This window comes from Enoplosus armatus, chromosome 6 (assembly GCF_043641665.1).
Source record: "Enoplosus armatus isolate fEnoArm2 chromosome 6, fEnoArm2.hap1, whole genome shotgun sequence".
Taxonomy (NCBI): domain Eukaryota; kingdom Metazoa; phylum Chordata; class Actinopteri; order Centrarchiformes; family Enoplosidae; genus Enoplosus; species Enoplosus armatus.
This window is the reverse complement of record NC_092185.1, coordinates 6,546,382-6,569,326: the sequence shown is the minus strand read 5'-3', so window position 1 is coordinate 6,569,326 and position 22,945 is coordinate 6,546,382. Positions and strand designations below refer to the sequence as shown.

At 39.3% G+C, this 22,945-nt stretch overlaps 1 protein-coding gene across 1 annotated transcript in view; it reads left to right on the top strand.

The window, feature by feature from the left end:
- Nucleotides 1–22,142, top strand: part of LOC139287132 (diacylglycerol kinase zeta-like) — a 28,340-nt gene extending 6,198 nt beyond the window's left edge. The window contains exons 8-33 of the mRNA XM_070908118.1: nucleotides 383–499; nucleotides 897–971; nucleotides 1,263–1,364; nucleotides 2,713–2,795; nucleotides 3,476–3,536; nucleotides 3,877–3,990; nucleotides 4,497–4,637; nucleotides 4,736–4,814; nucleotides 5,928–5,983; nucleotides 6,068–6,130; nucleotides 7,111–7,184; nucleotides 7,479–7,590; nucleotides 8,023–8,222; nucleotides 8,690–8,790; nucleotides 8,995–9,086; nucleotides 10,120–10,189; nucleotides 10,276–10,316; nucleotides 10,865–11,058; nucleotides 12,326–12,415; nucleotides 13,673–13,741; nucleotides 13,842–13,876; nucleotides 14,680–14,723; nucleotides 14,990–15,110; nucleotides 16,768–16,804; nucleotides 16,915–17,014; nucleotides 20,940–22,142. Of these exons, the coding sequence (XP_070764219.1) occupies nucleotides 383–499; nucleotides 897–971; nucleotides 1,263–1,364; nucleotides 2,713–2,795; nucleotides 3,476–3,536; nucleotides 3,877–3,990; nucleotides 4,497–4,637; nucleotides 4,736–4,814; nucleotides 5,928–5,983; nucleotides 6,068–6,130; nucleotides 7,111–7,184; nucleotides 7,479–7,590; nucleotides 8,023–8,222; nucleotides 8,690–8,790; nucleotides 8,995–9,086; nucleotides 10,120–10,189; nucleotides 10,276–10,316; nucleotides 10,865–11,058; nucleotides 12,326–12,415; nucleotides 13,673–13,741; nucleotides 13,842–13,876; nucleotides 14,680–14,723; nucleotides 14,990–15,110; nucleotides 16,768–16,804; nucleotides 16,915–17,014; nucleotides 20,940–21,056 (2,388 nt within the window). The 3' untranslated portion in view covers nucleotides 21,057–22,142. The remainder of the gene's footprint in view (nucleotides 1–382; nucleotides 500–896; nucleotides 972–1,262; nucleotides 1,365–2,712; nucleotides 2,796–3,475; nucleotides 3,537–3,876; nucleotides 3,991–4,496; nucleotides 4,638–4,735; nucleotides 4,815–5,927; nucleotides 5,984–6,067; nucleotides 6,131–7,110; nucleotides 7,185–7,478; nucleotides 7,591–8,022; nucleotides 8,223–8,689; nucleotides 8,791–8,994; nucleotides 9,087–10,119; nucleotides 10,190–10,275; nucleotides 10,317–10,864; nucleotides 11,059–12,325; nucleotides 12,416–13,672; nucleotides 13,742–13,841; nucleotides 13,877–14,679; nucleotides 14,724–14,989; nucleotides 15,111–16,767; nucleotides 16,805–16,914; nucleotides 17,015–20,939) is intronic.
- Nucleotides 22,143–22,945: the final 803 nt, after the last annotated feature.

Sequence of the window (22,945 nt, the reverse complement as noted above, 5' to 3'; positions counted from 1 at the left end):
ACCAGACTTGTGTCACTTTTGCAACAAGATATAAGAGACTTATGGTGCCTAATGTTAGCAAACATTAGACAGATATTTCTGTGTAACACACTTACATCGGTTCACTTTAAAAAGTAACTCAACATTAAATCCACTTTTTTGAGTTAGTAAGGTAGTAAGTAGTATTCATTGCCTACTTATTTACTTACTTATTTGCACTTATTTGCCTTTTTTCCAGAGAAAATCTAGTAATGCTACCTTTTACACCAAGAAAAAGAAATCTATGATGTTGCCTTGTACTCGACACCTCCGAAGTACAAGACAACGTCATCTTGTGAGGGCTTGTTCAAGCTGAAACTGGGTTCCAGTATCACAACAAGGTGACTTCCTGTTTGTGTTTCAGTATCACAACAAGGTGACATGCTTCATGCTGCAGCAGATAGAGGAGTGCTGCTCTCTGGGAGCTCATGCTGCTGTCATCATTCCTCCTACCTGGATCATCAGGGTCCGCAGAACACAGGTACACAAGCACACACGCACACAACTATCACCAACTACAACCATCACAACTAAATGCCCAACCACAACCTGTACCCTAACCTCAAGCTAAACCTTATAAACCCTAAAACCAAGTCTTTACCTTAAAACAGTCCTTTGAAGTAGTGCAGACAAGTCAAAATGTACTCACAATGTAGAAATGTCCTCACTAGGATAGTTTAAAACTGAAATTGACCCTCAGAAAACAGCAATACAAGCCCACAACCACACACACACACACACACACACACACACTACAGTGATTCTCTATTGTGGTCCCCACAATGTCAGTGTGCTACCAGGTTTGGGTCCTCACTCTGTAAAACGAACGTGACTCACACACATACGGACACCGGTTGTGTTTGTCTTCCTTTCTGCAGTCGTCTCTAAAGTCCAGTAAAAAGAAGAAAAGAACGTCGCTGAAATGCAACAAGTCGAGCAAGAAGGGAGCAGAGGTGAGGAAGTGACGACACAAAACAGGTTGTTTTATCATTTTACAGATCTAAGGCAAAGCATTGTTTAAGGCTTTCCAGCGGATGTAGCCTTCACTGCTGTGTTGCTTTATGCTTTCGAATCATTGAGTTTGTCTGAATTTAATAACCTGAATTTTCAAAAACATTGCTGTAGTCTTTGAGGTAGCTGTAATATGATTAAAATATCTGTTGTATTAAGGTTAATAAGTTAGGATCACATCACTTGTAAATGTGTCAGCTTCCTGGATGTTTCTACTCGGCTTTGTCTCTCAGGTCCAAGATGGCCGCTGGAAGCCCTTCCTGGTGAAGCCCCTCCCCTCTCAGCTCATGAAGCCTCTGCTGGTGTTTGTTAACCCGAAGAGTGGTGGAAACCAGGTAGTGTAATGGTTCTGCTTAACCAAGCTTAACTATTTCCACTGTGGATGGGGGAATTTTACAGTTTGATTTTCTCACTAAAATCTCTGTAAACGGTGTCCCGACTGTCCAGCTGCCAAAAATCAGATGTGAGAGGAGCTGATCAACATGTTGATACACTCACTCAGTTACTACTGTATTCTATGTGTTTATTTACAGTTAATATTCCCATAAAAATATACTAGAGTTGAGCATCAATTAAAGATAAAGGACTGTGATCTTTGTAGTAAAAAATGGAAATACATTATTTGTCATTAAGGTCTCTACCAAGGAAATTAAACAGGATTTTAAGAAAGTACAAAAATAATGCTGCAATTTACATAGCATTTAATTTTTTTTATACTACCATTATCAAAAAAACAAGATGATCCTACTTTTTTTGTTTTGTTTGTTGAAGAACCTCTGCTTCAAGCTTACAGCCTGAAAGCTTCAATAGAAAAATCCTGTTAAAAGATATAAAAATCCACCTGCAGTGCATTTATGCTTCTGTGTACAAGGGCTGCAACTAATGATTATTTCCATTATCCTTTTTATTTTTATTAATCAATTTAAAAAGGTGTTGAGTCTGTAAAAAGTGAAAATGATTGTGAAAATTGTCATCAAATGTCTTTTTTGCCTGACAAACAGTCCAAAATAAAATAGATTCAATTAACAGTGAAAGCAGCAAATCCCATATTTGAAGCTGGAACCACAGAACGTTTCACATTTTTGTTTGAAAAATGACCTAAATGATTTATTGGATAGCAAAATTATTGGCTGTGAATTTTCTGTTGATCAATGAACAGAAACTACTTATTTCAGTCCTGCTTTGTAAGCGTTGTTGCGTAGTTGCCCAGATGTGACGTCACGTCACGTCCAGATAGTTTCAGCAGCTGCAAAACTTTTCATGAAGAGTTTCACTGATCTAAAACTTCATCAACATTTGTAATTATATTGATTTAGTCCCTCAGATCAAAGAGTGACGTTCTATAAATGTACAGTGAGAAATCTATCAGAGAAGAAGAAACATAAACACCAACTTCTACACTCATAGGAGCAGGAAATAGACCAGAATGCAGTGCAGCTATGACATACTGTAGGTAGTGTAAAGGATAGACTTAAAATCTCCTGCTACACCAACTACACATGTTATCCAAATCCAACAAGTTCAGACTGATGTTGTGCGGACGTGTGAGACTCCCTACAGATGAGGAATATTGTAGCTGAAAATAAAAACACAATTTATTTGTTTTTGTTACGTGGTTTTCCCTCTAAGTTTCTCACCTCAAATGCTTCTGGTTTGTTTGTTTGTTTGTTTTTTTACATTCAGGGAGCCAAGATCATCCAGTCTTTCATGTGGTACCTGAACCCTCGACAGGTATTTGACCTGACGAAGGGAGGACCCAGAGAGGGGTAAGATCAGCCACTTTGACCCAACTACATCCCAATTCATGTATTTCTGTTGGGGAGAGCACTGAAGTTCAGCTGATCTGAGCTCAGTATAAATACAGAACAATGCAGGTTTTTTGATAAATGTGCAGATGTTTAAAGGGGAAACATGCAGAGACACAAATACAAACTCCAAACCATCAAAATCTGTGACGCCGCCATCGGAAAGTGACATCGTTTCAGATGTTCAGTCTCTTTTCTCTAAAAACATTACATTTATTTGTCAGGAACCATGTACAAAAAAACATTAATGTCATACAAGGAGAACAGATGCACCAGATTAAGCTACTAGCTAATCTGCAGTCCTCGGCAGGTCGACAGAAACAGTAATGCAATTAATACAAAAATATAATATTCAAAATACTATAAACACTAAAATCAATAATAGATCCAAACATACAAACCTCAATCAATCAAACTAAACTAAAGTAAATACCCTCCCAGTTGTTCCCCCATGTTTAATTTCACTCCTCAGTCTACTGAAGTCCTCTAAGCCCCCCTAGTCATATACAGACCCCTCCTGTTCTCTCCAGTCCTTCCAGGTCTTTCCAGAGTCTCTTCAGCCCTGGAGGTTTGGAGGAGGTTGTCTGTCCCGGTTTAAATCTCCCTGTTCATGCTTTACTTTGTGTTTTTTTCCCCTGCAGGTTGGAGCTGTATGCCAAAGTGCCCAACCTGAGAATCCTGGCCTGTGGGGGAGACGGGACGGTGAGTCCAACATTATTCACGACATACTGATTTAATGTCAAATGACTGCCGGTATTACACATCCTCTGACTTTATAAGTGTTAAACTGAGCAACAACTGATTACTTATATGTCTATGAACCAAACAACTCAATATAAATATGTTAAACATCATTCTTCACCTTGAAAATGATCAACTTTTGATCAGTGATCACTTTTTCATTAAAGGCACCATGACTGTGGCAGACGACAGGGCCCAACATGTTTAGTTAAAGAACATTTTCAGAACATTTGGAAAAAGGAGTTAAAGATGTTGAATGCAGCTGTGAGACTGAAGCATGTTTCTGACTATGTGTGTTCAGGTGGGCTGGATCTTGTCAGTGCTGGACCAGCTGAAACTCCGTCCTCAGCCTCCTGTGGCCATCCTTCCTCTCGGGACCGGCAACGACCTGGCGAGGACTCTCAACTGGGGAGGGGTGAGTTCTAATGGAGCTTAACTGGAGCTCTACTGGGCGGTTCAGGAGTTCTCATGCTGGTCCTGAAGCAGCAGTTTTATACTACAGTATAAAAATGCTGCATTCAGAGTTGACCTTCAGTAAATATTATCAGCAAAATGTCCATTATTACAAAAGTAAAAGCACAGCCCCTTTCAGAACATTATATTATTATTACTCATGCATTATTTTAATGTTGCTGGCTGAGATAGTACTTGGAATACTGTTTGGTATTTAAATAAAAAACAATGCATCACATTTTATAAACTAGCAAAAGAGTGTGCAGTGTAGTACCTCTCGGGGAAACCTACTCCGTTACACTCAGCCTCTGCCCTCAAGGAAAACACATTTCAGAAAGCATATAAACAAAAAGTAAAACAGCATTTCAGAACATCACAGAAGTATTTCAGAGGCAGTGTTGTTGCTCATAACGCGCTGTACATATAAGCTGGCAGGACAGATATAAACCGTGTTCCCTCCTTTCTCAGGGTTACACTGATGAACCGATAACAAAGATCCTCTCCCACGTTGAGGACGGAAACGTCGTCCAGCTGGATCGATGGAACCTGAACGTGGAGGCGAACCCAGAGGCCCGGCCGGAGGACAGGGACGAACATCAGACAGACAAGGTCCGTCATTTATCGCTGACACAAAATAGTACATTGAGTAAGAAATCTCGTCATTTTGAACACTTTCAATGTTGATTTATGTCGCTGCTGTTTCTCAGCTTCCTATTGACGTCTTCAACAACTACTTCAGTCTGGGCTTCGATGCTCACGTCACACTGGGCTTCCATGAATCTAGAGGTCAGTCCACATGTTATATGTCACAGACTAGACCAGATTGAGCAGCACATCACTGTTGAAGTAGGACCATCACTGCTGTATTCCTATGAGAGACTGCTTTATAGACCTTTAGACTGATATTCAAGATACAAACTGATTTTCTACAAACACTCTAATAATTCAAACATCTAGAAATGCACCATGCATCTCCAGATCTTTTGTATAAATTGTAGTAGCCTGATGATCAGACATTTCACTTTATTATTCAGCCTGACAGTGTGTTCATAACTGAGGTAGCAGCATTTCTCACATCGGTCAACGAATCATTCTGATTTAACAGATGTTATGTCTGTAAATTGAATTACAACTTCCTGTACATTTGCATTGGTCTCATCCACTCTTGCTGCCATTTTTCTGGCTCCGGCACAAGAAGATGACGTCTCCATTGTTAACGTCCGGCCACACCATTGTGTATAAAAGAAACATCACAGTCAAATCAAACACGCAGTCAAATCAATTCATCCAATAAAACTCTTGATGAAATTAAATGATGAACAATCCTGAGGACAAAATGCCTGCCTACAAATTGGCTCAGGTATCTTTTAAATCATTGATCATCATCATCATCACCATGAAGCTTAAAACAAGGCTGTTTTTTTGTGATTAATTAAAAGATAAAGTGCAGGATTTTCACAGGAGAGCAACTTTATCTTTCTGTCTTTCATACATTATGAAATGTGTATTAGTAAGACTAGAACCCGCAAAATAAATCCGCATTATCCTCCTATGTTCTGTTGATGTAATTGCTCCATTTTATCTTCAGTGGTCCTACTGTATTTGTTCTATTCTTATCTACATCCTTTCCTCTGCTGCTCAGTGACCTGATTACCCAACAGGGATCAATAAAAATGCATCTAATTAAATTAAAGTCTCATATAATGAAACTGAGAAACCAATTTATGGATGGACATGTAAGCAAGCTAAGTTTGCTTCAACCACAGTATGTCCACCTCTGTCTTTGTTTTATTCAGATTAAGTGCAGTAAGTGGGTTATTCTGTATTTCAAGTCAATGATGGCTTTAATGCTTAATCAGAAACTTTGTGAATGAATGTTTCTGCTGTTTGTCATTTCAGAGGCGAATCCAGAGAAGTTTAACAGCCGCTTTAGGAACAAGATGTTCTATGCAGGGGTAAGTGTCGTCACTGGTCTGTTCTGTTTACTCTATTTACACATTGAAATGTTTGTAATGTCCATGTATTTGTGTGTGTTTCAGACGGCCTTCTCAGATTTCCTGAGCGGTAGTTCGAAAGACCTCGCCAAGCACATAAAAGTGGTGGTGAGTAGAGACAGATAATGAAAATGTACATGAAACTTTCTACAGAAGGAGGAAGACACAACTTACAGGAATAGACACAAGCTTCCTTTTTAATAAGTAATGATGATTTTATTTCTTAAAACTGAGAAACGGTTTGACTCACATACTTGAAAAATGTGTCCCTTTTAAAGCAGTTAGTTAGATATTCTATATTTTTCTTAATGTCATCAATTCGCATGTTCCGACTCAAACCAACAACATGTTAATCCGTCTCTCAACACTGTCTGTGGCTCTCAGTTCCAAACCCATTGTTTCCTACTGAAGACGTACATCTTTAAAAACACCTGACAAATATATAGTTTGATGTTTAAAAGGTTCACTAATTTGCTCAAACAGCTGCTCACTGTAGTTTTTATCAAACAAACAGGAGGACGGTGTACTGAGTCAAAATAAACTACAGTGTGTGTGTGTGTAAGGTAATGAAGGAACATGTCACCCAGTGCAACAGTGTGGCTCACTGATGTGTTTTCAATATTTTTTTATGGCACAGAGGAAGAAGATATATCAGGCTGTGATTCACACACAGTACTTGTTAGTAGATACATTCACTGTTGGATTGAGTCTGAACATTTGATGAGAAGAAGAAAAGTATTTAATATTTATAGAATATTTCCAGAGTTATACAGTAATATGACTTGACAGCACAGTTGTGTACGGTGGGGCACTCGAGGCTACTGAGCAAGAGAAAGTGTGCTTTAAATGCTAAATATACAACACCCCAGATATGCTGTCAATGGTAGAATGAACAGGCTGCAATGGTTGTGTTGGTGGAAAGAACAGCAGTAACATTTACATACATGAGGCTATTTCTGGTCTGTACAAACAGTCAGTGCTCCTCCCTGCACCCTCAGCAGACTAAAGCTACAGGACACACTGACTGACAGTGTGTACAGTTACATGTAGGAAACCCTGAGCCTGTTTGTGTGTTCCTCCCTCCTCAGTGTGACGGTACAGACCTGACGGCCAAAGTCCAGGAGATGAAGTTACAGTGTCTGCTCTTCCTCAACATCCCCAGGTACGCCAAGCCGGAGAGTAAAACAAACGCACCTCTGAAATCTAATGTTCACATTTGATCTTTGTAAAATGTAAAAGACAGTTGGCTTTAGTCTGTTAAAGCATGTGAGCACTGTACTCAAATGAAAACTAATCTCAAACATCAAACAAACACAGACCTGTATTTAATTATTTAAACTCTCTCTTGTTTGACTTCTGGTTGGGATGGAAATATAAAGCGTATAAAGAGTTTCCTCCTGCACTTTAAACAGTGAAGATCAGTAACTCAGATCAGTAACGTGTGAGTGTGCTGCAGGTACTGTGCCGGCACCATGCCATGGGGTCACCCCAGCGAGCATCAGGACTTTGAACCGCAGCGCCATGACGACGGCTGCATCGAGGTCATCGGCTTCACCATGACCTCTCTGGTGAGCTCTCAGCTGTACTCGGGTACACCACATCAAACCACATGAAACCACACCCAGACCACATCAAATCAGACCACATCACACCTTGTACAAATAACAAACCTGAGCTCACAATGTTTCAAGATATGTTTTATTGTCGTCTGCATAGAAGCGACGTTTAAACCATTCACATGTTTTATGTTTTGTCAGTTGTTTCCTTGCAGGTATTCAGACAAACAATGTTTAATTTAGCTTTAAATGACAATGAACTTAATTAATCATACCACACCATCCTCCACCATCAATGCCATAATACATAATATACCACACAACTCTATATGGGATCATAAATTAGATGAAAGACACTAAACTAAACCACATGCTCAGGTCAGATGTATATGACTCATGAGCAGCAGTTCTACCTGTTGCTGACCTGTGGTTGTTTGTGTCCAGGCCACGCTGCAGGTGGGCGGTCACGGTGAACGGCTCCATCAGTGTAAAGAAGTGACCCTCACCACCTACAAGTCCATCCCCATGCAGGTGGACGGAGAGCCCTGCAAGTTGGCACCGTCCATCATCCACATCAACCTGAGGAACCAGGCCAACATGGTGCAGAAGGCCAAGAGGAGGATCTCCATGCCCCATCTCAACGAGTAAATAATTCACTGATGGTCGCACTACAAACACACTGACCCGTGCTTTGATACTGTATACTGGAAACCAGTACACACTATGGGCCTGATTCACCTAGAAAATGGTGCAAAATGGCCACTTCTGCACTAAGAGCAAGTGTGAAAACAGGCACACACACTAGACCAGATTTATTAGCATGCTAACAGCGTGGCTTTAGGCATGGCTGGTCTGTCAGTCCAGTCTGAAACATCCAAACAACTGGATGGATTGTGATGAAATGTGGTTCAAATGTTCATGTTCCCCTCAGGATGAACTGTAATGACTTTGGTGATCTTCTGACTTTTCATCTAGCGCCATCATCAGCATTTTAATGCGTCCAATACTTTGACCAAATACCTGCGGAACTAATGATCAGTAACGTGTGAGTGTGCTGTGAGTGTGTTCAGCTCATAGTACAAATGAAATGTTTGTGTGTGTTTGTGTGCAGTCAGCAGCCCGTTCCTGAGAAGCTGCAGATCAGGGTGAACAGGATCAGCATGGCAGCGTACGAGGCTCTGCATTACGACAAGGACCAGCTGAGGGAGGCCTGTGAGTCACTGAAGGGTTAACCGATCAATAATGTGCTCAACATGATTAATCAATGATATTTATTTGTTTTCACATTACTTCATCTTGAATTGATATGAACTGGAAAAAGATAAATATCAGCTGTTTATACCTTCTCCTACTGTAGCAGGACTTTGAAGCTTCAGTGTCGTCACTTTGACCTCAAAGTATTCTTTGTTTGTGCAGCGACGCCGCTTGGAGTCATCACCGTCCCCGGAGACAGCGACCTGGAGACCTGCCGCCTGCTCATCGAGCGCCTGCACGACAACCTGGACCAGGTACAGCAGAGATGTGTTATTAGGGCTGCAAATAATGGCTATTAGTGTTATTCATCGATTCATTATCATTACCATTCATTCATGTCCACCAGAAAGGTACCTTCGTTATGGTACAAAAGTTAAAAAGCCTTTATTTTCAGATCACATCCAAACAGCACGTCCTCCTTTGTTTTTTTTATTAATCTGCTGATTATTTGTCATTTAATGAAGTGATCATTAACCTGTAAGACATAACATCTCATACCTCCCTTTTGAAGCCGCAAAAAAAAAGAAAATCAATGCATAAACAGATTAAATATTAATTAAATGTTAATGGTGTTGTTGGACACAAAATGAGCCGAGGTGAAATTACTTTATCTAGAACATTAACTGGATGTTTCTTTTCACGTATGTGATTAAAATGATTAAACCAGTGGTTTCCAAACTCACTGACTAAATAAATGTGCAGGTGTTACTCTTTTGTAAGTTCTTTCTAAAGGCCAGTTCAGATTTGACATTTGGAATATGTTATGTTTCCGGTCTCATCTATCTGTTAAAATTATGTCTTTTTGCATTCAGACATGACGGGACATTGACGGAGAGAGACATAATTTCTCTGTGATTTTTGACACTTTGGGGTCGATGCAGTTTGCCTGACGTGGAGAATTTCCTCTACAACTTGAAATAGTTTCTTTTACAGTGTTTCATAGTTTTTGTGCTGCAGATTGAGATAACACTTGTATCACAGTGATGTTAGAAGACATTTCTCTCTCATGTTTCACCTGCATGTTAATCTGACAGCGTTCACTTCAGACTTGTGTGGTGTTGAAAGTGTCAGAGGAAAGTTTCAGCTCGTCAGATTTCCGTTGTGACTTTTACATAAAAGTGAGCAGAGAGTTTATTCAGATCTAATAAAACGGGGTGGGTGGGAGTCAAAACACTTCATTGAGATAAAAGAAAACAAACAGTTTGGCGACAGTGAATTCAGTTCAGTTAGTCAGGTTTATCAAGACCGAGACGTTTTCATGCGTCTTCTTTCTTGCTGCTCTTTCAGGACTGTGATGCGATGAAGGGAGAGTGTCTGTCTTCACAGAAGTTGTCCATGAAGTGGTGTTTCCTCGACTGTAAGTCCAAACCAGCACACGGCTTCTCAGCACAGAGTCCGGCTCACACACAGAAACCTGACACCAGCTGTTGGTTTGTTTTTCAGGTACAACTGCAGATCGCTTCTACAGGATCGACCGAGCGCAGGTGGGACGGCCACACAAGTGTACCTCTTCTACTACTTTTATGAACATAACCAGTAATGAACTGACATTTGAAGTAAGACATAATTGGAGAAAGACACAAATGCAGGTGTAACCTCAACTGTAGACGGCAGCACAGGACTTCCAGCCAAGTTCCTCTTTATAAGAAAAAATCTGCTTTTTGACAACCTGCCGTGTAAACAAGGCCACATTCACTTTGTGCTGAAAGCCAAATTAATTGATATCATCTGTTGACTGTTGATCTTTTTGAAACAGAATAAAATATTTTTTTCATTCATGGTTGCTGTCAAAACATTTTTCACACACAGTGTATCAGTTGTTTTTTCATCATTTATTTAAAAGTCAATAAACTAATAACCATCAATAACACTTAAAACTTATTTAGGTGATCCAGAATCAGAATTGTAATCATTTTTGTAAATATATATTTATTTATGTATTTATGAATAACTATAGAGACCACATGACCTGAAGACAGTCCTTGAACCAGGTGTTCCCTGACGTTCTCCGGGTGTCCTTCATTTCTTCCAGGAGCACCTGAACTATGTGACGGAGATCTCTCAGGAGGAACTGTACATCCTGGACCCGGAGCTGGTCGTCAAGGAGACGGTGGGCACCTCCCCCGGCATGCCGGACCTGGTGGACTCTGAGGAGCACCAGGACCAGCAGAGACAGTTCGCCTTCCCCTGCTCCCCGTCCTCCCCCAAGTCCTCAAACACACCGAGGTGAGAGGCTGGACGGGATTTATATGGTTTTTACATCAACGTGAAGTACCTTCATTTACTTAATTTAGTATTTAGTTCTCTGGATCAGATATTCCCATCCGTTAATTTACATGAACAGTTTGCAGAAAATGTACTACTTCACAATAAACCATATATTGCAATATAAAGGTACATATACCTCAAAGATTGTATGATAATTAAATACATTTCATTAGCGTATCACTTATAACAAAGTTACAAACAATCAAAGCAAATGCAAATAAAAAGTAATGAGATCATAAAAACAAACGAGTTCATCAAACACAGGAGATTAAAGAAATACTCATTTGAAAAAACACTGAATTTGTGATTAACCGGCCAATTATTTTCTCGATGAGTCGTTTTGTGTATAATAGTGACAAATGTCCAAAAAAATGAAGATGAAGATGATTCATGTAGATGTCTTGTTTTATTTGACGAACCGTCTGAAACCCAAAGATATTCAGTTTACTGGAAGAAAAAATCTGTTTTTATTTTGCTGAGCAAAATGTTTCAGTTTGAGTCAGTTTCCTATTATTTCACCCCCATGTATTAATCTCTATTTAGAGATTATAAATATCTTAGGTTGAATGTTGTGAGGAAAATGAGCTGTTTTGAAAATTAAAATAACATTCTGCATGAGTCACTGTTGCTCTGAAATGTTCGTCTTCCACTTCGCTGTCAGAGAGTCACTTATCACACTTATCACAGTCACAAATATTTCCTGTGTTGTCTTATGTGTTCACACTCTGCAAAGAACTTTTAGTTCAGTCTCAGTGTAGTTCTTAGGGTTTTATTTAGCCGAGTCCTGCACAATCAGCCTTCTGTGTCCTTCCCAGTAAACACAGTCACCAGTTTGTGTTGGGAACCACAGTATCACCTCTTCAGTGTGCTGTGTGTGAGCCGAGCGCCTCCTGCTGGATAAAGCAGGTCCTGCAGCAGCTGCCAGAGCGTCACGACGACCGGTTCAGAGGCTGGATGAATGTGAATGAAGCAGCTCTGATGAGACGAGGTGACAGCTGGTCATTATTATCTGCAGCCAGCAGAAATTAGCTCCTGCTGCTGTTTCCATGGAGCCGCTGATCTGAACCTTTGTCCCTTTGTGGCTTCAGTTTTCTGAGTCACCTGACGACTGCTGCGGAGTTTAGAGTCACAAATCAATCATAGAACACAGGAACAAAACCACGAAAGATGAAGCATGAAAACATCAGCATGAAGCAGAGAAACAGCAGCTCTGTCTGTGTTGTAGGGTGAGGGACTTTCAGAGGAAGAGGATCTCCAGCGACAGTTCAGTGACTGATGCGTTGTCCCAGAGCTCCTCTAAGACTGCCCTCTGCAGGTAGCGTTACACACACACACACACACACACACACACACACACACACACACGTTATGGGGACTTGCAATTAGTCCCCAAAAGGTATGCGAGTCCCCACAATGTGACATGAAACACATTTGTCACGTGGGACATTGCATAAAACACAAAAGGTTTTAAGAAAATGAGACAACAGCCAATATAAAAAACACATACAAATAAGATTTAAAAATAGTAGAGAGAGTAGTAAAAAAAAAACAAGTTTAAAATAGAATAAGACAGAAAAACATGAGAATAAAGATCACAGTGTGTTATGAGGGATGAATAGTGAAAAGTTGACCTGATCCAGACCGTCTGAGAGGTCTGGATGCTTCATAACAGCTGCATAATAAGCAGCAGATCAGAAATAAATCAGTGATTTATAAACCAATCAGAACCACTCTGATTTATCAGCAGTCTCACCATGTTATTATGCAAAAACCTGATGCTTTTATTTGAGTTGATTCTATTTGTGTGTGAAATATTGAATATCACCAGTAGCAACAATTAGATTAATTAAATAACAATCTATATATTCATAAAACTCACATATATCTCTGTAAAAAGGGATAAAATAAATAAGAAATTGGCTCAAATAGAAACAAAAAGATAATTCTCTGATGATCAATGAAAACTGATCACAAAGAGTATTTTTGAAGTTTTAATTTGATAAATAGGTTTTTCTCTTAAGTTTACTTTTGTCTTTCACATAAGTCACTTAAGTCCAAAAATAAAAATCTGAATAGTTAAGATGTGCTCAAAAAGTCGCATAAAATGGAAATACTCAAGTAAAGTACAAGAACCTAAATGTACCTCATGTCTACTGTGAGGTACACTTTGTTCACGGAGTACAGAGTACAGTACTTGAATAAATGTACTTGAGTTACTTTCTATCACTGTTAGATTTTGATGTTGTGACATTGATGATAAATGGTTTCTCAGAGAAAGATTATTTCACCCAAAAAAGAACTAAAAGAACTTTGTTTGTCTTGTCATCAGTGTCGTCATGTATTTATGTATGTATGTGTATATACATATATATATATATATATATATATATATATATATATGATATATATCTCAGATCACAGAGCTCTGGTTGACTGTCAGCTTTGAAATACTTCATGGTACCACATACATGGTACCTCGTACTGTAATACTGCTGGTACCATGAACTGAAGCTGCTATTGAACCTGTCACCTGTCCATCTTGTCCTCGCTGTCTCTCATATGTGATCCGAAGGAGGGGGGCAAAGATTCTCAATGTCCATCGCTCCAATACAACCCTTGCTGATTTCAGACCCATCATTAGGTACGACTCAGTTCAGTGTGTGTGAGCCGTTCCGTCTGTTTTATGTTCATATTTCTATAACATTTTATTTTGCTCCTCTCTGTCTCTTTTCTCTCGACAGTCCCTCCAGTGCTACCTCACACGACCCTGAAAAAGGTAAAAGCTCCTGATGCTGTTCCTCCCAAAGTAAAGGAGAGCTGGTGGTTCTTATACGTTTAAATAATAATGATTTTTCATAGATTTCTTAATGTCCGGCACTATATTGAACAATTAATGAAACAAAAGTATTTAGATAATATTCTATAGAGGTTTTGCACTCAAACCATAAAACCATCTCAAAACTCTACAGGCGCCTACAACAAAGTAAATGCAACTCACTGTTTGTAAAACAAAGATGGGAACGGGAGGAAACCTGATTTATAGGAGGAATTAATGTGAACTTCAATGGAAAAATTAATGTTCATGGAGACAGTTTTGTTGTTGTTGTCTTCATATTATTATTATTATTATTATTATTTATTCTTCTTTTCTTTAAGTGAATTGAGTGTTATGAAGGTACAACCCAACAGCAAGATGAATCTAAGGGGTCAGGAGATAAAGAGCATCAGAGCGAGGAAACAAGAAAAAAAAAAACGACGGAAAATAATGTATATTTTTCATATATTTTCTTGGAACACGGGAGAGTTTAACTTCTTCATGCTTCTAAAATTATTCAAATTTAAACAATCTGAAAAGGTAGAATCACTCTTTATCCAAACGTATCGTATCCAAACTACAGCAAGTAAACATTTGTTTGTATTAACGAGTCAGAGACCAAAGAGTTTAACGTCTCAGTGTCGAGTGGATCCAGTTCTCGTCTTCTCTGCTGTTACGTTTCCGTTTAAATGTGTCTGGATCTGGCTGAACTGCTCATTTACTGTAACAGCTGCTCAGCAGTGAATTCTTTTTCTGTTTTTTAGATGCAGAGTTGATCAACTGCATCAAGGCTGAAGACCTGAACAGAGTGAGTCTGTAAACCGACTGTTAGCGGACAGTTTTCACCTCTTGATCATATAAACCGAAAAGTTTCGGTAAAATCTTTATTGAATTGTTCAAAGTCTTAATACTCATTTCCTCTAAACCGTCTTTTCAGGAAGAAACTGATAAATATATGTATTCAGTTTGTTCCTGTCTGCTGGACTGATTTGTTTATTTAAAGCCATGAGACTGAAACTGGTGACCGGGGTGACTTTGTTTGTCTGTGTTGTTGTTGTTATTGTTGTTGTACAGCTGATGGAGCTCCACCAGCAGGGGGCGGACATCCTGCTGCAGGACGCCGCCGGCTGCACGCTGCTGCATCACGCTGTGGAGGCCAACAGCAAAGAGATCCTCAAGTACCTCATCGACAACGGTGAGAGACTCATGGAGAAGTTTACACCTCTCAAAGATGTACATCAGGGTTTGAAAACTGACTGCATTCAATTGTCATTTTGTCTCTTATTGAGTCTTACAACTTTCTTAAAACAAGTAAATGATTGTGGCGTTACTTTGCCTGCTTTAATGCAAATAATTTAAGAGTTTTCTTTAATGAAAGTTTGTTCTTGATTCTAATGCAGCGATCTGTTTTACTCGTTGTTTCAAGATATAGAACATTTCTAGAAAATACCTGAAACAAAGAAAACTGCAGAAGCGTCTCGTTGACTCATTTCACCGACAGGTCTCTTTCATGTTTTAAAGAGTTTTAATGTGATCTATCTTTATTCTGATACGTTTTAGATGATGCTGATGGCAGACGTTTTGTTTGACAAAATCCCGGTGAAGTCTGGTGCAGTTTATATGTCGCTTTCAGTCTATTCATCTCAACTTCCTTTATGCAGCCTGCACTGCAGCCGACCACTGTGTCTGTTTTTGTTCCTACCACTGGGGGGCGCCAGCAGCAGAACACAGTGGCTCCAAGAATAATACAAAGTACTGAAGGCTGCACCTAGCTGAAACAACCTGTTAAGACTGGACGTGTTTCCAGTGTTTCCACACCTGCAGTCATGACAGGAAGTTCAGTTTCACACTTACATAATTTTCCTTCCAACTGACATGATCTTTAAAGGCAAATAATAAATGGTCTTCCTGAATGTTTAGGTGTAGTTATACATAAAAAAATAAACAATAATAATAACTTTATTTATATAGCAGCTTTCAAAACAAAGTGAGTTTTAAGAAGACATTTAAAACAGGTTTCAGGGTTTTCTAGGTTTAGGAGCCATTGGTGGTAGTTGGTTGTTGTTGTTGTTGTTTTGAGTCAACTGAAGAAAGACTTTCCCACACTGCACCTGTGTATTAATGATGTAAACATGGTAGCTTTGACTGGTTGGTCTCTTTTTACATTCACCTGCTTGTATTTTATATTTTTTTTAAATGGTGAGTAACTCCTGTACCAGTAAGACCACATCAGTTTTTCAAATGTTGTGGTTTAACTTTAAAGTTTTCTGACAAACCGCCTGTGAATGCAGCTCTGTTCTCTGTACCAGCAGACATGTTTAACTTCCCAGCAGCAGGTGAACTTACAGGCTCCATAATGAACAGCTTTCAGGCTGCTGACGTCCTATTAATCACTTTAGGAGTGATTGATTAGTTTGAACTTTCTGCTCTGACAGACAGTTTGTGTGGAGCTGCACAACATGTCACCTCTCCGTGCACACCGTGTCACTGCATGATGTGTGTGTGTGTTTGTTTTGCTTTTCAACTTTTTTTGCAGCAATTTTATTGATATTTCAGGCAAAAAGAGTTGCCATGGGAAACACAGTTCATTCATTCATTATTTTATTTTTGTAATCGCTTCAGAGGACACCTCGAACACAAAGTATAAGCTACAGTATGTGACACCATACACATTCTGTGACTTGTAAAGGAACAGGTTCTTCAGTGACGTACATGTTGAGTTATAGGCACATAAACAGTCTGTGGTCTATTCTTTCCAGTATCTTACATGTTCGTCATCTTGTGGCCTTAAGGTAAAACTCAGTTTCTCCACAGCTTATTGATGAAATGTGTTTCTGTCCCGTTACATTTAGTGCCCACATCTCACCTGGACATAACAGAGAAGGAGACGTAAGTCAAATTTCTGTCCTGTTTTTAATCTAATTAATTTAAAACAACTGTTTATCATTTCTTCTCTTCCACATGTAGCTTTCTTTACGTGTTTATGTTGTGTGTTTCAGAGGTGAGACGGCGCTCCATAAAGCCGCCTCCTCCTGTCAGAGGAGTATCTGTCACTACCTGGTGGAGGCCGGGGCGTCCCTCATGAAGACAGACCTGCAGGTGAACCAACACTCACCTGTAACACACACTCCGTGTTCACACTGAGAAACACACTCAACCTGTCAGGTGAACAGAGAAACTCAACACACTGGCTGAGGACAAGTAGCACTGGTTTAACTGTCTCCAATTGATTTATTTAGTGTTCATTGCTTATGAACGGCAAATCAACATTCATAAGTACATTTATTAAATTAATTTCAGTTAATGATAATGAAACCTCTTAGCAGCCATGGTGGTTTGGGCGAAATGCTAACATCAGCCGTGTTGGGAAAGTTACTTAAATACTGTAATAAATGACTAATTACACTTTACTCATTGAAAAAATATTTATATTACTTTACTTTTGCTGCTGAATAATTAGTAATGTGCTACTTTACTTGTTACTTTACTTTTTTTTTACTCAGCCAACTCCAAATCCTCCACATTCACACGTCACATATTCTGTATTTAACTTGTGTAGAAATTAAAAAACAAGACATTGTGGTTTAACAAGCTGTCAGCCAGTCCAATTTCCTGACCATCCAGCAGCTAACGTTAGCTTAGCTTCAGTGACAGCTCACAGCTCTCCATAAGTCCTGACCTCAGCTGGTCACAAACCCTCCAGCTCTAAGCAAAACGAGGTGATTGTTTACCAGGTTCACCATCTTAGTTTAACGTGTTAGCATGCTAACATTAGCTAATTAGCAGTAAACACAGAGTACAACTGAAACTGATGGGAATGTCATTAGTTCTGCAGGTATTTGGTCATAAAGCATTGGACACATTAAAATGTTGACCTGATGATGGCGCTAGACGAAAAGTCAGAGGATCACCAAAGTTATTACAGTTCATCCTGAGGGGAACATGAACGTCTGAACCACATTTCATCACAGTTGAGACATTTCAGTCTGGACTTAAGTGGAGGACAGACAGACAGACTGACAGACAGATATTAGCATCCATAGAGCCACGATGCTAACATGGCTTAAATAATGACCCTTGACTTCATCGTAAAAATTTAAATATAACTCTTGATAATTTCCTAATAGTTTTCTGGAAAGTAATTTTGTACTAATTATTATAGTGAAAATAGAACTCTTTGATTCTGATTATAGTTGATGTTTTGGATGAGTGAAACATTTTTCTGAGAGCCGCTCAGCAGTGGCAGCTTCCTGCTGTACGAGGCAGCTTTGTGAGGCGTTCTCAGGCACAGTGACGGCCACCAGCCTGAGCTGTCCCACCACTCTTTAAATGGATCTCCTGCAGTATTTGACCCACTTCTATAAAGTGATTAATGTTGTGTGTCATTGAGAAACGAAGCGCCGCGGGATCCCCGGCCTCGCTCCGACACACACAAAGGCCGCGGCTCACCGTTGCCATGGTGAAGCCAGTGGTAACAGGAAGCAGCCCATAATCTGATTTTTTTTTTTTTTCCTTCTTCTTCTTCTTCTCTCCACCAAATGAAAAGAGTTCATGTGTTACTTAGTGTGTCCAGTGTTGGTGTGGAGCCGAGATTCACTGCAGGGTTAGAGAGGAGCTGAGAGGCTTTCCTTTATTATATCTCCTTTCATTTCTCACTCTATCTGTCTGTCTGTATATCTACCTGTCTGTCTGTCAAACTCTAGTAACAACACATCACTTCCACATTGATCGACAACCTTTAATAAAAGCTAAATTGCCTATTTTCATTGGTTCTGCTACATCTGTAATGTTTTCTAATTTATAAGGTCAGAAAATAACAGACTGATTGTCCATTTAAATGTCTAACAAACATCTGTAGTCAATTTTTAACTTTGTTTTAGATTCCAGTGTAGATTCCAACATTTCCAAAGATACTAAATATGTCTATTTACTGCACTGTACTGCATTTCTTTACTGTGCAAAGACATGTTTACATGTTCCACTGACGTCACTTTCACCAGTTAACGTGACAAATGTCTCCGGCTGCAGCTCAGATCAGCTGTCACTAATTAATGTCCATTCAGAACAAAAGTAAACTTGTCTGTTGTCTGTTTGTGTGTCTGAACTCGAGCAAAGATCATCTGTGTGGGAAGAAGCTCCACTCTGTGACACCAGGGTGTTTCTGTAGTCCAACAACTCCAACAGAGTGAGACGGCTTCTCTAATATAAACATCAGCTGATCTCGCGTCAGTTTCAGGAGTCACATGAGGGGTTCATTTGCAAAAACTGATATTTATTTTCCTAAATTGTTCTTTTTTTGTAGTCCAGGGAATATCAATCAAACTGGTTTTGGATTAGTCATTTTAAGAATGGCGTTTATCTGTTTTTGCAAATTAACTCTTCACATTCTCCAGTTAATCTTTCAAAGCGGATCAATAATTTAAGATGATCAATTTAAAGGTACTATATGTAACAATTTACATGTATTAATCGTTTTTTAATGCCAACGTGTGAATGGATTGTAACATAACTTAAAAAATTAGACCTTCCCTGACTTTCTATAACAGCCTGTGGACTGATTTCTATGTAAAGGACTCAGGACGGTTTTTCTAGTTAAATCCAAAGGATGTGACATTTATGCACTCTGCCTAGTTAATGAGCCTCTCTGCAGCTCCATGTTCAGCTTCCCTACAGCAACAACAGTGTGCGACACTAGTTAACATTAGCTAAGAAATGGAGTCCACTAATGTCAACAAACAAAGAGTCCGAAGCAACCAACACCAGATCCATGCAGTGTAGCTAAGTCACAGCTAGCTGGCTAACCTTAGCTTGCTTGCTCGCTAACGTTATTGCTAGCAAAATACTCTCTTGAGTGAATCTGTTAGTTGGCTAGCTTGCCAAATTATTTCACCAGCTAATGTTATCCATGGTATTACGAACTGTGTTGATTTTAGCTAACAATGAATTATGTAGTGGTACAAAGCAAAGGTGTATAACTAATGATTGCTTTCTACTAGTAACCTAAGCTAGCTAGTAGTAGATAGTAATGTTATTCTATGATTGTAAATCACAGTAAATAAGTCTGGTGTGTGTCACTTCACTGTTTTGGCTCGCTTCTTCAACCGCCGTGTCTGTCTGATGTCAGTTAGGCACGGATGTCCTTGGTATCTCTGCTCCAGGCACAGACGATGTTTATGTTTATGTTTATGTCAACATTACTTAGTGACTGTCGTGGGAATTTCAGGAAAACAGAAGACTGGCAACAAGGGAGTAGCTCTTGTGGTTTTATTCACGCCTGCAGACGGACGGCCTCGACAGCAACTCAGTTGCTCCTGCCCGGCTGACCGTACTGCATCTCAGAGTGGTCTGCTTTTATACAGCATGTACAGCAAGGAATGTGAACACCCGTAAGACATATATCACTCTCTTTATTACCTTGTAGGAAATGAAGCCACAATAAAAGATAATTACAGATAGCTGATAACACACAGCTAAGAAAACGTAAAGAAAGCTATAGTCCTTTTACTAGGGTCAAAGGGCACTACAGCAAATGCCTGTGACCATAAATGAACTCTTCAGGGTAGAAAAGGAATGTGTTGTATTTTCCCACTACAGTAACTTTAGGTTTACAGTTTGTCTTTGGAAACTCTTCCAAACACTTCTGGAACTTGGCCGGCCAATCAGAAGAAAGTGGGCTTTTAGGGAGGCGGTCCTTAAAGAGACAGGAGCTCAAACGGCTTGTTTCAGACAGAGGATGAACTGAGGGGCTGCATGAAGGGCCAGAATAAAATAAATCAGGACTTTTTTGAAATGTGAATCATGCAAAGCTACTCTAGTGGAATCACAAAATGAAAATATAGAGCTGGAAATGTGCATAATAGGTCCCCTTTAATAGCAACAACTATTTCAATGTGTCAGATACATATGTCATCAACATTCAGGTTGATATAAGTATCAGATCGGAATCATCGTTAAAGGACCAGATCGGATCAGGACATCCCGAGCTAAAACCCTTTTTGACTAAATGTTTGTGTCTCTGTTTTAGGGTGAGACTCCCAAACAGCGTTCTGAGAAGGCCAACGATCAGGAACTGGCTGAATATCTGGAGAACCGCCAACATTACCAGATGATCCAGAGAGAAGACCAGGAGACGGCGGTCTGAAGTCCACCCTGCCCATCCAAAACATCTGTCTGTCCTTAGGTCTTTCATTTATTTACTCCTTTCTCCCCAAAACATCTATAGCCAGGGTCAGAGGAGAGCAGCTAGTGTTAAACTCCACAGACCGGGCATATTGACAGCAACATATCAGCTATTGCTTCTCCCTTGCGTTGAGGCGGCAGGGGACCGGTAGACAGATGTAAATGGATTATTAATTTTTTTTTAATTGACCAGAGATGATGCTTTGTTTTGAATGAAGTCGGGTTTGTAGATGCCTGAAAACGCCTCTGTCCTCTGGTCAACTCCAAACTAAAGAACATAAAAGCCTCTGGACACTAAAGTGAATTCAAACTTGTCTCTTCAGGCCACAAATACTTTCAGATCTCCTACAAACTGCGTTTTGAATGTGGCTTTATCGACTTAACGTTAGCGCTGTGACCTCTGTGTTAAATGATGTGTACAGAAAGTGCTGTTGAAGTGAAACAACAGCTGCTTTGACCGAACAGTGACTGTATTCATGTGTCTGCAGCTGAACATGATGGAACTAGAAGCTTTCGCCATTTCAGATAGAACGGCTGCAAAAACGTGTCTTCTTTCAAGCTTATAGTGACCTTTTGGATGTATTTGTTTACTCAACAGAAATAAGTGTTTGTTCAGACTTTGGATATTTAACTTAGACACAGACGAATTTAGCTATTTATGATTTACTTGTAGAGATAAAACACATTTTGCTTGTGATCAAACAGTGAAGCAAGTCGTCCATTGCTTCAGTCCGAATTTTAGATATTTCAGTCGACATATGAGATTTGTTTTTGTAATTTTTTTTGTCTGTTACATAACTGTAAAGCAAATGGCTGCCAGCAGAATGCTTTCATTGTGATGTGTATCTACTGTGTAAATAGACGCCCGGTAGACTCGTTTTAAACGGCAACAGAAGCTGAAGCCAGATTCTGCCAAAGCAGTCAAGTCTGTATTAATAATAATTACCTAACAGTCAGAATGACATTATACTGTATGATACTGGAGTAATAACTGTTTTGTTTGGTTTTATCATTTCTGAGTGACCTGCAATAAAGCATGTCAGTTACAGTTTTCTGTGAGGACAATGAAATTATTCCCAAAGAAGAAATGGTTTAATTTATAGCTGAAACAATTCAGCAGCTATTTTGATTTTTTGATTTTATTTTTGATCAATTAATCATTTGAGTCAAAAATACCAGATATTCAGCTTAGTTGTTTGGATTCATTTTTCTTGGTGAAAATGTGATGGTGAAACCACAAACTTGGGGATTTTGAGTGTTGATTGGACAAAACAAGTAATTTGAAGACATCAACAGCTTTAGGAATTTTTTCACAATTTCGTGACTTTTATTAGACCAAAAGATTAATCGATTTATTGAGAAAATAAGTGGTAATTAGCAGATCAATCGATAAAGAACATAATTGAATGTAATTTGTAGTTTGTTTCCAGCAGAATGTGGAGACCGTTACACACTTATTACTTAGAAAAGTCACATTTTGTAGCTTCAGAGGGGCAATACATTTCAGTTTTATCACTTTGTATAATTTTCAAAAAATAAATAACATTAGCCATGGCCTCTCTCAGCTCAACAAAGCTTACAAATCAGGTTTGCTCTCTTGTTTGAAAGATAGAAACTTACAATAAAGAACAGTGAAGGTTGTTTCTCTTTTGGACTAGAAGACTTGTTGTTTAGTAGCTAATGTTCTGCCTCATGTGTCATTATAGTTTTGGTTTATTTATAGTCGTGTTGGCTTCAGTGCATGGGAGTTTCCATTACAGGAACTTTCCCAGTGGACCAAGAACCTTTTCAGGAACTAAACCTGAGTTTCTACTGGAGGAGTTCAGGAACTCTAGAGGCGGGGTTTGTAGG